The sequence below is a fragment of the Primulina huaijiensis genome, chromosome 9 (genome assembly GCF_012295235.1).
Source record: "Primulina huaijiensis isolate GDHJ02 chromosome 9, ASM1229523v2, whole genome shotgun sequence".
NCBI lineage: Eukaryota > Viridiplantae > Streptophyta > Magnoliopsida > Lamiales > Gesneriaceae > Primulina > Primulina huaijiensis.
Genome location: NC_133314.1, coordinates 2,296,760 through 2,314,187, shown reverse-complemented (window position 1 = coordinate 2,314,187; position 17,428 = coordinate 2,296,760). Strand labels below are relative to the sequence as shown.

Sequence of the window (17,428 nt, the reverse complement as noted above, 5' to 3'; positions counted from 1 at the left end):
ATACCGTTTTATATCGAAAAAACCTTATATTTTTAAAATTTTATAAATTTATTGTTTAAAATATTTCTATTTTAAAAATTTTATATATTGTTTCGGTATTTTGGTATACACCGAAATTTTCAAATTTCATACCGTTATCGTAACGAATAATTCGTATCGTTAGCGTACCGTAACGAAATCGTCGATATATCGAAAATTCGATATTTTTTCGATACGATAATCTCGATATATCGAAAATTCATTATTTTTTATCACCACTACAATTTACGAGAGCATATATGAGACATAACAATCGTCTCTCTCAACCAAATTTTTTCCTAATTTTCATATGTAATTTTAGTTTAAAAAAACAAAATTACGTTTTAATGAACTTAAACTTGTAAAATTATCCCCTTAATTTGTTCCGTCTAATCCCTTTTATCGAAATTTCCCATTTCGATGGTGATTGTTTGTGATTTACTTAGTCTTAACTAGGGCATCGTAAAAATTCGTATTATCGAAAATTGTTCACTTCACAGTTCCTTTGAAATCATAAATTGGAACCATTGCTCGATAAACAAAATTGTAGGATCGATTGATTGTCGTTTTATCAAAAGTTATAGTTTTAGTAAAGATTTGATTTGCATTATTACTATCATCTATAACTTTTGGTAAAACGCAAAACGTTCGGTTATACAGAAATCAAAACCGTTTTAGGTTTCAAAATAGGAAACAGAATCGCGAACTTGTATTCGGTTCCGGATTCTGAAAATTTAAAACTAGAACTGGATTCACAACCGAAACAGTAAATTAATTTTAAAGTTTGATTAAAGAGATTATGGCGGAATCAAATCTTGATGACACTAGTGGCGAAGAGATTATTCTTATATAGAAGAGACTACACTAGCAAGTGCACTTACATCTTTAAAATTGTATTTTAGATTGTCCTAAATATATAGTTAAGTTATTGTATTTAGTTGCATTTTTCTTGGTTTTACTAATATAATCTTATTAACTAAGTTTTGGGAAATTGTGTAACTATTTTTTTGAATTTACCATTGTTAATTAGCAATTTTTTCCTTTTATTCTACATTCTATGTAACCTACTTAAATATATATAGGGAAATAAAAGTAAAATTCAAAATTTAACAATGACATAGAGTAAATATATAATTATATTATATATATAAAAATATAACATATGTTTTTGGTTTTATAATTATAATTTTTTTTCTATGGGTTACACGATCCATGCTTTAAATGATAGATTTGTTGTGGAAAATCTATAAACCGTAGAATCCATCCTGATAAATCATTAAGAATTTGACTGAAAAACTTAAGCAAAAGCATACCTGAAGCTATATTTCTGAATTCTTTAGAATATGTCTTGATCTTCCAGATCCACGCGCTCTTTTTTTGAGAGAATCATTTAGTTTCTCTTCAAAACTATTTTCTTAATAGCGGGGAGAATATGGAACGTGATAACGCGAGATCTGAGGACCATGACCCATATATATAGATAATGTTTATTATTATCTTATGATATTTCTTTTTTAGACTATCATAAAATCAGAAATTACACTTATGTCTCTACACATTAAAGGTCACACAACCTATTAGATACATTAAAGCCCAATAACCCGAAACCTTAGTTGATCACTTTATTTTGGGCTTAACTTAATAGACAACACATAACACATAATTATTCATATATAAGCTTATATAAATAAAATTGATCCAACAAGATTTGCATCAATTTGACTTTTATATAAATTACATAGTGAGGGTATAAAACATCTCGATACTTCGAGCGTTGACAAAAGAACTTGTGGCCAGGATTGAATTCGACTAGATTTAATTTTTAGCGTCGAAAAACACTCCAAATAATCCGTATTCATTATTATATCTAGGGTCGTGGATCTTATATATAGGAATAAATATAGAATATTATTGGATACTCACACAATTCATTGGACCTAATCATCTAAAAGTCAAAAGACAGCAAAATTCATGGGGAAGTCTACACATAAATATACATACATACATACATATATGTGTGTGTGTGTGTGTATATNGCACACGAGTTGCTCTCTATCTCTATATAACACTCAGGTCAGAGTTTGTGAAGTTTACAGCAAAAATTAAAACAAGTTTTTGTATTCAATATGAGAATCAGAGCTTTTTTGCCCTTCTTCCTTCTCTTCCTTATATCGGTAAGCTTTCTAAATACTCCTCTAATCACTTAATAATCCTAATATAATAAAAATTCAATATAACGGATGAATGTTTGATAAAATTCGGTTTGTTTGTTTTATTATTTTAATTTTCTTTATATTTTCTTGTTTTCAGTGTTGTCTGAGTGATGCGAGAAAAGATGATGGAGATTACTGGAAAAATATGACGAACGGCGAGCCCGTGCCTAAAGCAATCAAAGATCTCATTAATCAAGATTCTGAATTGGATCCCAAGAAAATCCACGCAAGTCGTTTCGTCAGAGAGTTTGACAACGACCCTAATCTTATAATATATCACGCACATAAACCAACAAGTCCTTGAAGTGTATTTGAGTCCGAGTTCGAGTTTGATAAATTGGATCCCTAGAAAATCCACGCAAATTGTTTTGTGAGAGAGTTCGACAATGGCCTTGTTTTTATAATATATCACGTTCAAGAACCAAATCCTTGAAGTGTGTTCAAGTCCGAGTTCGAGTCCGATAAATTAAATATTGTTACGACATATGTTTTCATGTATCTAAAATTGTGGATTCCATATGTTTTCACGCATCTAAAAAAAATTTGTGGGATTTTCACTTCCGTGCTGTAAATTTGTATGGTTTGTTAGCTTTGTTGATTGACCGTGAGAGTTGGTGATTTAAATAAATAAATAAATGTATAAAAGTTCGTCGTGTTAAATAGTTTTTTTTAAAATATTTTGTATGATAATTATTTATTTTTTATGTAGATTGATTGTAAATTAAAACTCAAAAATCTAGATAAAGATGAAGAAATATTAGTAATTAATTTTGTAACGTCCGAAAACCCGAAAACACTAACCACATGTATATATGAAAATTTATTTAAATGAGTGATTTAGAAGCATGTTTAAATATTTGCATGGTTTAAGGTTTATTTAATCGAATGTTATGAATGTGAACTTTTTGTAGACGAATACACGAGGTACGGCAAAGGCGAGAGAACCAGGGACGATTTTGATAAAGTTTCTACTTTTAGAAAGTTAATAGAAACTCTATATTTAATAAGTTCAAATTAGGAAAGCGGCTAATTTATTTATAGTAAGGGACGAATTTAATCGGTAACGTACTTTTGCTAAGAAAATAAGAAGTTTCGGGTGTATTAAGTAAACTTAAGCCCGCTACTAACTAATTAAATAGAGTCATACCCTACCCCACCCCATAAACCTCACGCCACTTCACATTCAGCACACACACACAAGGACTCTAGGGGCCGAAACTTAGAGGAGAGGAAAGATAGAAAATTCGCGTCCCGTTCGTCTCTCATCGCGCCGTCACTCGTATTTCGTAAGCGTAAACAATCAAGGCATGTTTTCAAATCTTTTTCATGCTCCATTCAATCCATATTATTGCATGTATTATGATTTTGTGTGTAAAATTTACAAGGATGATGGTTTTCAACTTCCTACATGTGCATATCATGTTTTCATAAAAGATTTTGGATGTTTATTGAATTGTTGAAGGAGAGATGCAAACCAAGATATTCAAGAGCTGGTCTAGAAGTTTAAGAGGAGGTTTGAAGGGATAAAAGTCACAACGGAAAGTTGCAAGGGGGCTGTCCAGCCCTGCACGCAAAACACACGCAAGCCCTGAAGGGGAAGGGTGCGGCTTTGGTGTTCCTACAGCCATGGGGGCTGCATGGGACTCTAGCCTTGGTCTTGAGGGAAGGATAAGGTTCCTAGGATGGTCTAGGGGTGGTTCGGTCAGAGCTGATTTGAGTCGGTCGAGCGCTGTAGCCGAAACACCACAAATATGCCCATGTTGTGCTGTTTTGGTGCGTAGGGTTTCCCAAGGCAAAGAGGTCGGTTCAGGGGCTGGTACAGGGGGTAGGGACATGTCTTAGGGTCCTGGTAAGGGTCTAGTGTGAGCCAAAAGTCGAGCCAAGGGCAGCCACAGCCACTGGAGCATTTGTTCTTCGGCTGCGCAAGAAGATGCATTCGACGGACTGCTGTTGCGAGGAGTGTGGAGCGTGAGTCGTCTGGTTTGTGTCCAAAAATGCCTTATCATGGTCTTATTTAGTGTCTAAGGAAGGGTTCTAGGGCCTAGTTCGGGGTTGTTTCGAGTTATGGTCCGTTTGGAGTCGTGAATTGCCTGAACGTTTCAAAAAAGAGGCGAATTGAGCTTAGGTTAAATTTTAAATCCAAGTTTTCGGTTTTGGCTTGGGCTTGGGGACTTCCAGCAACTTATATTGAGTCTTAGTATGTTAATAAAGGTCTGGTCTCGGGTTGGTTCGAGTCGGAAAGGTAGTTTGTTCATTTTTTTAACCGTAAACATGAAAACGGTGGTAAACGAGCCATTCAGTAAGCGAATTGAGTCGTCTTCCAAACGTAGGTCCTAAGATTTGAATTTTCAGCAAGCTACTTGATATTTTTGGGTGTTTTTAAAGTTTTAAAAGCGATTCGTCTCCTTGAGTCAAAGTTTAAGGTCGTCCGGGTACGTATGGAGTTGAATCGTGAGAGATCGGTTCGAGGAAAATCGAGGGCGGTTTGCAAACTTCCTAAAACAATTCCATAACATTTTAAATGTTACTTTTAGAAGTTTTAAAGTATATGCATGATATATGCTATTTTTAGAAGTTTTAACGTATTTTGCACTCATATGCTATTTTTAGCAATCTTGACGTATATGAATGATATAAAGCATCTTTTTGGGAATTTTTAAAGAATATGGAAAGTCATGAATGTTTTACGAAATGATAGAGTAAAGAAAAATATTTTGAGGAATGTGAATCGATCGTGACGAAAAAGTAGTAAAGGATCCATTGAAAACGGAGAACGGTGAACTTGCAATGAAAATGGAGTGAACCGTCGAAAATGAGGGCGAGAATCTCAATGATAATGGATCCGTTGAAAATGTGAATGGTGAAGTTATTTTTATAATAGCCGATGGGATCGTCGAAAAAGTGGACGTTGAACTCGGCGGCTTAGTACTATGGTTTATAAATTGATCAATCAAATGAATGTTGTCACTTTCGAGGATTGTACTTCACTTAAAATGATGATTTTAAATGGAAAATGTTCATATCTACGCACGATTTCAAAAGTTGCATGTTTTGCAGGTTTCATGTTTGCATGAAAGAGACTATTTTTAATAAAAGTAATTTTTATGCTTGTGATTGTATATTTACGTATTTGCTATATAAGGTTTGAGCATGCTGAGTCATTAGACTCACTAGGTTTGAATGATTGCAGGTAATGATAAAGTTGAGTCGTGAGGTGCGGACTATCGAGTCATCCGGGAGACACAGTGTATACCCGAGGACCTAGAAATTCCGCATATGTTAAAGACTTTTGATGATTTTATGGATTATCGCTTTTATTTATAGACTGTTAGGATTCTAGAATTTATTGAGTTAAATTTTTTTAGACTTTTATGACTTATTTTACTTATTCGGCATGAATAATTATGGATGATATGAAGTTCTATTTATTTTACTATTCACACTAGTTATTTATGATGAATTAATTATGCATGGTGTCAAAAAAAAAAAAAAAAACTAGTGCAAATTAAATGAATTTAGAAGTAGGGTTTAAGCTTTTGGATAAATGATATGATACTGTGAAATTAATTTTTTTAAGAATTATTTTTGGATATATTTTGTTATTTATATCATTGAACTTTGGGGATATATATAGGAAATAACAAAATTTGTAAGGATATTTTGGTCTTTAAAAATATTAAAAATTAATTATTCGATAGAAAAGCTTTTTTGGTTACATATTAAAGTAATGTAAACATCAATTAAAAAGATAACTTTAAACTAATTTTTTGTGAATTGATATTACAAGTAAAATGAATTACATAATGAAATTAAGTTGTTTCAATAATTATAATTTGATTTTACATAATGTTAATATAATAATATCTTATTTTAAATTCAGTAAAATTATTTTAGCAGAATTAAATTATTTCATGTAAAAGAATTTTACAAAGAAGAATATATATATATACATGCATATATAAATTTAGACTAGATTTTATTTATTTTTAATCAAATGTATTTTGAGAGTAAATAAAATGGATTTTAGAGTTTCACATTTTTAAATATAATATTTTCAATAAATTTGAAAATATTAAAGTTTTTTGAAAAATGAAAATTTTTTATTATTTTTTCATTATGTCAAAAGCGCTCTAGCAAGTAGCAACTCTGTGAAGCTATTTTTGTCAGCAAATCTCAATAACTGAGATCAAATGGACGGTGAAGATCAAGAGTTAACGCCGGTTGCACCGGATTATCGTGAGGCTGCGCCGCAGAATAAAAAAGTAAAAAGAGATACACTCGAGTCGAGCGACGGCTGGAAAGGTGTTCAGTGACAATGGAGGAAAACCGAAGAGATTCCACCGGAACCACGCCGACGCCGGCAATAGATGGTCATAGTCCGGTTTCGGAGCCTTTGACGTCGTCTCGGAGAAGAGGTGGTGCACAAAAACGAAAATCGGCCTCCATCAATAGTGGAGGCGGTGGCACAGATCCTCAAGCGGCGTCCTCTAAGAGACAGGCTCGGGAAAAGCCTCCAGTGGAGCCTTTTCCTCAGATCCACCTAAATGGACCTTGCACTAGGGCTCGAGTTCAGCCTAACAACGGTGATAATTTATCTCTGGAGGTGGCGGATGGGAAGGTCGAATCGGAGGCGAAGGCGGAGGAGTTGAGGAGAGCTAGTGAAAATTGGGAGGATTTGGAGGCAGAGATTGAGGCTGAATACGAAGCTATTATATCGAGAGGCGCGAATGCCCATGTGGTTCCTATTCATGCTGGTGAGTGAGTGACGATGATTCAATATTGTTGTAATGTCGTTTGCACGAATAGTTATTTTAGCTTCAACCTTTTGTTTGGACTTATGGAGCTGTGCATGTTTGTGCGATTGAAGATGTTTTTCAAAGAATTTTGCTTTTTGAAACTGCTTAATTGTCGGATTAAGGGGAGTGAAGTGTTACTTTGGTGAATTTGAGAAAATGCAATGAATGAAATATATTTGGCAAGGTGCAGTGAAATATGTTCACTTCTGAAGCTTAGTTTTCTGGACTTGGGGACTTATGGTTTGAGAAAATTGGGCAAGGTTGTTAAATTCATATCTGTTATCTCAGAATCTTGAAATGCAAATCTTTGTGTGTGTGGACACTGGACGGTGGACTTGAATTTGTTTATTTAATTTAGTTAGGTTTTGCTAAGGAAAACATGTTGAACTGTTGGATAAACGTTTTACATGTTTGATTACCTGGTCGGTTGTGCAGAAAAAGTACTGGGTACCCGTGAGAATGTTATGTCCATTTCTAAGTGAAGGTAACTTTTTTATAAAAAAAAAAAGTTCAGTATTGTTAATGTAGGTCACTTTGTATGTTCTAGGTTGGTTTTCTTGGAACAAAATCCACACACTGGAGGAGAGGATGATACCTTCTTTCTTCAATGGGAAATTGGAGAGTAAGACTCCAGAAATATACATGGAGATACGCAATTGGATAATGAAGAAGTTCCATTTTAATCCAAATTCTCAAATCGAGTTGGAACAACTTTCCGAGCTCACAGTTGGAGATTTGGATGCTAGGCAAGAGGTGATGGAGTTTCTAGACTACTGGGGTCTGATCAATTATCATCCATTCCCAAAGAATGAACCTGTCACCGCTGCTACTGTTGATGATGATGGCGGCGGCGGCGGCGGCGGCGGCGGCGATGAAGCAAGTAAAAAGGACGCTTTGGTTGATAAACTATTTCAGTTTGAAACAGTGGAATCATGGACTCCTGTTGTTGCTAGGACAAATATGGAGATGCCTTCCATGTCATCTGGATTGTTACCTGAATCTTTCATTGCTGAAGAATTGAATAAGTCTGAGGGACCTTCTGTCGGGTACCATTGCAATTCTTGTTCAACGGATTGTTCCCGGAAACGTTATCATTGCCAGAAGCAGGTTTCTGTCTCTGGCACTGCTCTTTCTTTGTGTTGAAAGTTTACTCTGGCAGTTCGATATTTTGTGTAATGCTTTTATGTGTTAGAACTTATAAGCGTGAATTAACCTTGTTCGGAAATTTAAAGGTTTGTGTGTTCGTCTAGTCATATGTATGCTCGACAATCAAAGTGCAAATAATAGTTTTAGGGAGAAGATGATGGCAAGCTTGTTCCTGTATGGACTTTTATTCAAATTTTACCCATCGGGACTCCTGATGTGTCAAACAGATTCTATCTCTAGAGAGAAGAGGATAGGGTTTTATTATGTCATATTAATAATCACTGACTTCTCGTTTTTGCCTCCATCGAGTTGAGGCTATAAATTAGCTGAAATTTAGAAGAGGTGCAAATGCAGGACAGTTATGGTTTATTCTGGGCATTTCTATTTTGTCTTGTATATTGGCAAACATTGTTGGATTCCAAGGGAATCACTTTTTGCTTACTTATTAATTGACAATAGATGGAAGGAAGTTTATGAATATTATTTGCATGTTAGGAGAATGGACAAATGCTATGTGGTTACCGATTTTCTACTCTTGTGACTATTTATGGAAGTACTGTACTTTTTTCAAGCATTTATAACCTCTTCATCTGTCTTTTAGGCAACTCTTAGATTGTTCTTTAATATTTCATTTGGACCTTCTTTTGTTGGCTCCCCTTATTTTTCTAGTCTTTGCCATTTATTCATACCTCCAAAATTCTTTCTGGTTTTATTTATCCAAGATTGATTGTTTCTTCCCCTACATCTTTCATGGTAACTTACATGACTGCTGAACCCAACCTGAGCACAGGCAGATTTTGATTTATGTGCGGAATGCTTCAACAATGGAAAGTTCGGCTCGGACATGTCCGTGTCAGATTTCATTCTCATGGAATCAGCTGAAGCCGGCAGTGTGAGTGGAGGCAAATGGACAGATCAAGAGACACTTTTACTCCTTGAAGCAATAGAGTTATTCAGAGATAACTGGAGTGAGATTGCTGAGCATGTGGCCACAAAGACAAAAGCTCAGTGTATACTGCACTTTGTCCAAATGCCGATCGGAGATGTGTTCTTCAATAGTGATGATGAAAAAAATGTGGTTCCTAAAGAAAGTGGATTACCATTTTCCATCACTACCGAAAATTCATCTCCTAAATCTGACCACGACATAGATACTGATGTTAAAGATGTGACTGAGAAAACAGAAAATGAGGGTGATGCCACTGACAACCAGGCCTCATCCAGCCCAATGGAAATCCCAAAATCAGAAGAAGTTGATGATTCACATAAGAGTCTTGAATTTATGGAAAACTTTACACACAAAGCCCTTAAGGACGCATTTGAAGCTGTGGGTTCTCTTTCTTCACCAGGGAATAAGCTATCATTTGCTGAGGCGGGTAATCCAGTGATGGTATTGGTATGTGGATTATATTTTCCTTTTCTCTTAAATTGAGTTAACTTTTCATGTATTTGCTTTGGTGTATGAACTACTTATTTGAACACAAAACTGGCTGCAGTTAGCTTATACTCTGTAAATCCTACATCTTTTTTCGTTTGCTTCCAACCTGGTCTATTTTCTTTTCTAGGCAGCATTTCTAGTGCGATTGGTGGAACCTAGTATTGCAAGTGCCTCGGTTCATAGCTTTTTAAAAGCTTTATCCGCCAAACATTCCAGCGATCAACTCGCTGCTAGACACTGTTTACCTTTGGAAGACCCACCAGATGACAAGAAAAAGCTGGCAGACTCTGAAGGGTTTGTGAATTTCTATTCTTGTCATTCCTTAGAATATGCATACTATTATTGATTTCAATCGAAAAAATTTGCAGTGCTGCTACCGAAACTGTTGAGGATGAAATTCTAAAAGATAGGAATGAACATGTTGAAAAGCAGAATGAGGAAACACCTGATTCAGCTGTTGAGGGTATCAGGATTCAAGATGATGGCAAGGAAGAAAATAAGGAATCTACCTCTGAAGAACATAAAGGAAAAAAGGATGCTTCCTCTGAACAGAAACTCGTTGTTTCTACCAGTAGTGACAAATCTGAATTTCCAAGGAAACAGTCTCTAAAAGATGCTGAAGCATCCAGTGTTTCAGCGTCACATATCCATCTTAATTTCAATCATGTGAAAGAATCAGAAAATGGAAGTTCAGCTGTGGAGTTGTGTCAGTCTGAAGCTCTTCCGAAAAATAAAAATACTGGGCTTTTTTTTATGTCAAATTCAGTGACGGAAAAGGAAAAAAGCACAGGTGCAATTCAAAATTCTTTAGCACTCTTCCTCATTTGCAAGAAGGTTTTGGAGTCTCACGAATAAATTTATGGAAATAATTGAACTATCTATTTATCACCTATTCCTTAACGAGTGAACTGGAAATTAATATTGCAAAAAACAGTTAGTTATTAATTGCTGTATGCTGAAATTCATCTCCATAATATGTTACATTCCGGGCCTACACTTTGATTTTTGGCAATAAACGGTGATTTCTTTTCCTTTTCTTTTTTTGTGTGCGTGCATCTTAAGTTGCATAATGGCACATTAATGAATAACCTGGATTTTTCTGTCATAACATGCGGTAACCCATAAAAGAAGGCTTGTTAGCATATTTTTCTGGGAGAATCTTATTGGATGCCTTCAATCGAATGCTAATGCAGGTGATGAAGAAGTTAAAGAGCATGTTGGTGGAAAGAAGAATTCCCTGGTTACTAAAAATGATCTTGATATCAACAAATTAAACCGTGCTGCGGTGACTGCCCTTTCAGCTGCAGCAGTGAAAGCAAAGCTTCTAGCAGATGAAGAGGAAAGCCAAATTCGTCAGCTTGCCATATTGCTGGTAGAAAAACAGGTATATAGCCACTAATATACACACTAGTATCCTGCTGATGGAGCTGCAAATGGATTTAATGATTTGAGTCATATCTTGGATCATTCACACTTTTGTAGTGGTCTGAGCCTAATATTTCACGAAGTTGTCGTGCAAGAGTCCAAACAAACTTGATTTATTCGTGAGTGGAATTTAAAGCTTGCATTAATGATTTCTCATTGAAAGTCGTGCTTCATAGCTACTCGTATTAGCCATTAGTTCTTGTTGAACTTTCAATTTAGAGCTCTATTATGAACATGATTGAAGTTATGCATATATTATAATTTAACAAGTTCATTTTTCGAACTAGCTTATTGTTACTCTAAACGACGGCTAGGATTGGAGTCAATAAAATATTCTTGAGACATGACTTTGTATTTAGGATTTGAGCTTCATTTTTTCGTTTCTGTGATCTGTGATAAAGTTTGGCACAATAAACTTCTTGAGCTCTACATGATCTCTCTCACTGCTTTTATCATATTTCTGTGCTTCCGTTGATTGCTCAGACTTCCTCATTCGCAGTTGCACAAACTTGAAACAAAATTGGCTTTCTTTGGTGACTTGGAAAATGTGGTTTTGCGTGTTAAAGAACAGTTGGATAGGTCAAAACAGAGGCTTTTCCAGGAGAGAGCACAGATTATTGCGACACGGCTTGGGATGCCAGCATCTGCTGCTCGTCCTACTTCACACCACACTCCTCCTAACAGAGCACCGGCACCGGCGGCCAATTTTCCAAACCAGACATTAAGACCCTTGATGGGAACGAACACTCTAAGACCACCTATTTCACGATCAATAATGGCCCCAAATCCTGCTTCAAGCCCTTCAATGCCCATAAATGCTGCAGGAAGTTGGATGCATCCCAATTCAGATAAGCTCTCTTCATTTGGCTCAAAGTAGTTGCTTAAGCATGTTTGGAGAAATCTTTTTCCTAGCAATGTTGCTATCACATGCGCTGAGAAGTTCTTGATTGTAGAATTCTTAGCATGTATTTTATTCGAAGTTTGCGATAGCAACAATATTGTCTCATACCCGCGAAGAAAGAATCGGAAAAAGCCGTGAATTCCTTCAAGGACAGAATGATTGATTCTGCTTACAACCTTTGTACTAGTTACGTAGATTAAATGACCCAAAATTATTGTATTAGTTTTGCTAGGCAATTCCAGGTACAATTTCTGTATTCATAAACGCATACTTGAGCTAGTTTTTCACGTATTTTGCTCAATAAATATTACTGATTTTGCCTTTTATATTCATGCACTGACTCTTTCCAGTTTTAGGCCAATGTTGGGCAAAGGGTGAAATCCAATATTTAATCAAATGATTTACCACCATTCCTTCTAATCTGCTGTCGGTGCCAACATACATTGAAGTGATAAAAGATGAAACTAGAACTGAAAGGAAGATTATATCTGTATTTTACATAAGAAACAGAGGGGCAAGCCAATTTAGAGACGGACAAATTAATTTATTACGAACAGTAAAGCTAGTACAAATTGGACAAAATTAAGAGTTGATAAACAGTAGTGTCACAAACAACGTTTGCACGAAATCCTCGGTAACTCTTTACCAAAATCGAAGATTGAACACGGACATTCAACCAATAGGAACAACAATAAAGCATTTAGTAGTGTACATAAAACAGTGTTTGTTCAACACTCGCATCCACCTGACCTCTGCTGACTGCCACTTGCAACATCGATCGTGTCGGGTAAGTACCTTAGATGCAACAAAAATTTTCTCCAAATTTAGAAAACAATGGAGAAGGTATCGCATTTTATTAGGTTAAGATGCATCTGTGACACTCACCCAGCCACAATGGAACCTAATGAAAATTGCATTACCTTTTTTCAACTATCAAAATTAATTTCGAATCCTAAACTCAGGGTGTCCTGGTCATCATACTCGAGGCTTTTAACTAGAAAAATTTCCAATACTTGAGGCCAACCCAAGCCCTACTCAGTAGAGGTTATCAGGTTCGAGCTTTTGAAGAGCTCGATTTGCTGGAGTATCGATTTTGCACAAGTTTGACAATTATATGACCCTTTTACTTAAAATAATTTAGAACTCTGATTTATACGACGAAAATAAGAGGGCCACAATAATTTTAATAATATTTGGGAAAAAAAGAAATATCGGCTCGATTCGTAACGAGTACTCCAGAATGAGATGGCAGCACTAAACCTTGACGAGACAGTAGAAGGGTTATTTGAACTCAACTTTGATTCAGTCAAAGCTGAACTTGAGTGGAGTTCTTATTGAGCTGGTTCCAAGCAGTTTGGATCGATTACAGCCTCACCCAAAACACATGTCAAGATGTAAGACAGCAAACTATATGATGTTGATGTGCATTACCAATGAATCTATTTGAATCAAATTTGGGAGAAAGCATATAGTTTTTTGTTTAGTTACTCACATTTCTTCTTCTTCACCACTCTTCAATGCATTCTTCGCAATGGCCTGGAAAGCATCTTCAATATTGGTGCCTTCCTTGGCAGAAGTCTCAAAGTAGGGAATGTTCCCTTTCGAGGCACACCAAGCCCGAGCCTTTTTCTCAGATACCTGCAACAGTGCAATTGAGTTAGCATAACATTCTCAACCACAAAGAAAGGTTCACGGGTTCAAGAACAGAAAATTATGATAGACATTAGTAGTATAAATATCAGCATCGCAAGTCCTCCAATAAACCAATAAGACCAACAAACATAATCAGTTTCCAAAGTGTGTCACCACCTCCAAAAATACTATACCATATATGTTCGATTTTTTTTTTCAACAATGGGGCATTCCTAGAGTGAGAACCATACATGTGTCTTGACATCATATTGACCTTTCTGGAAGTACCAGTGCATCGCAGAGAAAAGAGGCTTCACCGAGGAAAGGGAAAAGAAAGGGAAAAGCATACAGAAGGAAGCTTACCACTCTGCTATTTCCACCATCCACATCGATCTTATTGCCAATCACAACAAATGGAAAATTTTCTGGATCTGATGGACTTGCCTACAGAAAAATGTCCCATTTTAGTATTTTCATTTCTCCAACTAAATTATAAAGAAATGGGGTTGGCAACACAAATGACAAAACTTTGTTCTCAAATTGTACAATACTGGAAACTGAATAAATAGCCCAAAGGAATATATTTTAAACATTAACAAAACCAAAAAAAGTTCAGACTATCCTAGCACATTATAACTAAAACATATAAAGACCATCCTCATGCTCTTGTTTACCCAGCACAGACAAAAGTGAAAAAAACAGCAGTATAAAAAAATTATATTTTAAAACTACAAGGGTTATTCCTTAGATGTTTTGTACTTAATCTCATCTAATCAACTTCTTTTAAAGCAAGAGGAAGAGAGTGGTAGGTAACATTTCTGTCCATTATAAAAAGAGATGCACATAAAAGTCAAATGTCAGTTTGAGGAACGACGAAAGAGCAGTTGCTTGCCCTTACAGAAACACGGTAAAAGAATGAGACCAAAGAAAATAATATACTAGTTTCACAATAATTAAGAATGAATAGAACAGATAAATGAAGCCAGGCCAGAAGACAAAAAGAACAACACAAGTACCTGAATAAGAAATTCTTCTCTCCAGTTGTTAAGATTATCAAATGATTTCATTACATTGACATCATAGACAAGCACACAGCAATCAGCACCACGGTAAAATGCAACCCCAAGACTTTGAAATCTTTCTTGGCCAGCTGTATCCCATATCTAATTCAGGATAGGAGTCAGTCCAAGACCTTGAGAAATGCGACAGATATTAGATGTACATGGAATGCAAATAATTTATTACACAAATTTCAGTTGTCTGATCACGTTTTTCAACTCAAAATGATCCCCGTGCGACAGCTTAACTAAGACATGTATCTGTTCAGATGTCCAAATTTAAAAACGAAAAAGTTTGAAAATAAGAATATATCCAAATCGTATCCTCGAAACTGTTGTCATCCAGATGAAACTTTTGATACCCAGATCTAGCAGAGTGACAATAGTGGGTCTTTGAAACTAGCATAAATATTATATGAGAATTTTTGGCAATCAAGATAAGTTATTCATAGGGATGAATGATGATACTTGTGAAACAAGTATGGGTGACAATGTGTCTCGTCTTGGCTTGAAATCTCCTATATCATGATTCCCAAACACCATCGGATCACGTGGGATGCCACATCTTTTGGTAGTATCTCTCAGTGATCTAAGGTCCTAAAAAGTTCTATATCATGATGCCCACACACATGGGGTACCACATCTTTTTGTAGTATCTAACAGCGAGCGATCCACGGTCCTAAGAACTTGTGATCTTCTTGCTAACTTTATGGAAAAATAAGTTGCTGAATGAGCAAACAGTTCCTTGATAATTCCTCTTACTTTAATAGAGAACCTCATGTATGTATAAATATAACAAAAACCTTTACGTATAAAAAACTCAAAGCACGCCAAGATCCCACAAAACCATTAACAGCAGCATTCTATAATAGTTATCGTGAATCGAATATGTTCCCAACCTACCTGTAAAGTGAAGAGTCGGTCCTCAAACTGAACTTCCTTGGTCAGAAAATCTGCCCCAATAGTGGCCTTGTATTGGTTGCTAAATTTCTTATTTACATACCTTTAAATGACAGGTCAAGAAAACACCATAATAGAAACCAGAAATAGTTCTTTGTCAAGGAGAAATGTACCGGTCGAGTGTAGCTTTAAGTGAGAGAAATTATCCTATCATATTTCAAGGATACTGATTCATCAAAGAGGTCTTTCCCACCCTGCAAGATCGCACACAACACAATTTCACACAGGTTAATCAACATACGCATTTGCATAAATGGTGGCACAGTGCTTTTCTATACACCAGAAAATTCAGATTAAAAAAATGGATATAAGGAATATCATCGGATCTTAGTGATCAGGGAAGACAGACAATATTCCCCCCTTTTCTTTGGTTTCAACATCCATTTGGATCGTTGATAATCCGTATGAAAGTAAAACAACAATTAACAATTTTCTGTTTGACCGAACGATCAAACTTTGAGATTTTAAAAACGGAGTTGCCTATCATAACAACGCGAATGTCTTGTAAAATAATGAATGTCAAAATGTTTCTTCCCTGTTGTCCATGATAAGGTCCAACCTCAAACATACTGTATCAAAAAACTGAAATTGATTTAAAAAGAACCAGAATAACGTAAAATATTATACTCGATATATAACACATCTTTTCACATAACGATACCACTAAACTACATGAATAAAGAGGAATTGATGCTTAAAATGTCGAAATAAATTATTTTTCAGAAAAAAAAAATTCAATTATTTGGCATCTTCTTTCACCTCTAACATCTACTCCATGATCTAGTCGTAGATTTTATCAGCTCGTCAAACATTAAACAAAATACCAATTCAAAATCCTATAAATTAAAGACCCACATTCCACAACAGCCAAATCAAAACATCCAACACTGCAACACATATATCCAAATATTTGTAACGGAAAAAAATAAGAACGTATAATTGCAAGAACCACTTGCCCGCTGTCGCCGAGAATGATAACTTTGAGAAGCGCTCTTCTACGAGATGGCATCGCTTCGATTTCGGGTTGGATACGGACGACCCGATCTCAGATTCCGGATCGTAAAAGTCGAGGAAGAAGAAAGAGCGAGCTTCTCGATTTCTTTCTTTAATTTTTTTCTGAGGAAATTCTCGATGTTTGTCAGTCTGCTGCGTATGTTTCCAGCTGGCGGCTTCTGGATTTTTTGAGACGAAATCTCCAATTATAATAAATTTATCTTCTGGTTTTCAAAAAAAATATGGAAATGCATGTTTTATTAAAATTTTATTTTATCATCAAATAAATTGCTTAAAAAAATTTATATAATATTTACAATTTCGTCATATATTTTTTAAAATAGATCTCTTATAAAATAGTTTATATATGTATATATGTGAGATTTAAAAATTAATATTTTTGATATAAAAAAATAACATATTTTTTTATAGATCGAATCGGACATTCGTACTACAAAATTGACTCGTGAACGGTGAGACAATGTGATATAAATTTTTATGATATTTTTTATAAAGTATTTTTCATTAATAAGTCAGATATAATTGCTTTAAAATAAAATATGATCGGATAATTTTATTATGAGTATGTCTCTTGTGAGACGGTTTCACGAATCTTTATCTGTGGGACGGGTCATCCCTACCAATATTCACAATAAAAAAAATAATACTCTTAGCATAAAAAATAATACTTTTTCATGGATGATCCAATTCGACCCACGAAATTGATCCGTGAGACCGTCTCACAAGAATTTTTGTGTTTTATTATTATAATTTTTTTTTTGAAACAAATGGGAGCTTGGTTTAGCCCAGGGATTCGCTTTGCGATGTCTCAGTCTTTCATGTGAGTG

General features: G+C 35.3%; 2 protein-coding genes across 4 annotated transcripts; one reads left to right on the top strand and one right to left on the bottom strand.

Annotated features, from left to right (window-relative positions):
* Positions 1-6,449: 6,449 nt before the first annotated feature.
* On the top strand, positions 6,450-12,261 carry LOC140984891 (SWI/SNF complex subunit SWI3D-like). 3 transcript variants are annotated; one of them, XM_073452571.1, is made up of 7 exons: positions 6,450-6,985; positions 7,575-8,134; positions 8,964-9,569; positions 9,739-9,905; positions 9,980-10,401; positions 10,805-10,995; positions 11,608-12,261. In XM_073452571.1, exons 1-7 carry the CDS (start codon positions 6,547-6,549, stop codon positions 11,911-11,913), a joined length of 2,691 nt encoding a protein of 896 aa, XP_073308672.1. In that variant the 5' UTR covers positions 6,450-6,546; the 3' UTR covers positions 11,914-12,261. The 3 variants fall into 3 exon arrangements, with proteins under 3 accessions (XP_073308672.1, XP_073308673.1, XP_073308671.1); XM_073452572.1 differs by having other exon boundaries at positions 11,603-12,261; XM_073452570.1 differs by having other exon boundaries at positions 6,452-6,985; positions 11,536-12,261.
* Positions 12,262-12,388: 127 nt separating this feature from the next.
* On the bottom strand, positions 12,389-16,741 carry LOC140984892 (ras-related protein Rab7-like). The gene is made up of 7 exons (XM_073452573.1): positions 16,544-16,741; positions 15,755-15,781; positions 15,531-15,630; positions 14,586-14,732; positions 13,933-14,013; positions 13,430-13,575; positions 12,389-12,732 (listed from the first exon to the last, which is right to left on the bottom strand). Exons 1-7 carry the CDS (start codon positions 16,594-16,596, stop codon positions 12,666-12,668), a joined length of 621 nt encoding a protein of 206 aa, XP_073308674.1. The 5' UTR covers positions 16,597-16,741; the 3' UTR covers positions 12,389-12,665.
* Positions 16,742-17,428: the final 687 nt, after the last annotated feature.

Coding starts and splice junctions, on each gene's coding strand:
- LOC140984892 (XM_073452573.1), bottom strand. CDS start 16,596: ATGCCATCTCGTAGAAGAGCGCTTCTCAAAGTTATCATTCTCGGCGAC. Junction 14,733..15,530: donor ACCGACTCTTCACTTTACAG/GTAGGTTGGGAA, acceptor ATCCTGAATTAG/ATATGGGATACAGCTGGCCA. Junction 12,733..13,429: donor AGTGGTGAAGAAGAAGAAAT/GTGAGTAACTAA, acceptor GTTGCATCTAAG/GTACTTACCCGACACGATCG.
- LOC140984891 (XM_073452570.1), top strand. CDS start 6,547: ATGGAGGAAAACCGAAGAGATTCCACCGGAACCACGCCGACGCCGGCA. Junction 6,986..7,574: donor TGTGGTTCCTATTCATGCTG/GTGAGTGAGTGA, acceptor TGTATGTTCTAG/GTTGGTTTTCTTGGAACAAA. Junction 9,906..9,979: donor AAGCTGGCAGACTCTGAAGG/GTTTGTGAATTT, acceptor AAAAATTTGCAG/TGCTGCTACCGAAACTGTTG.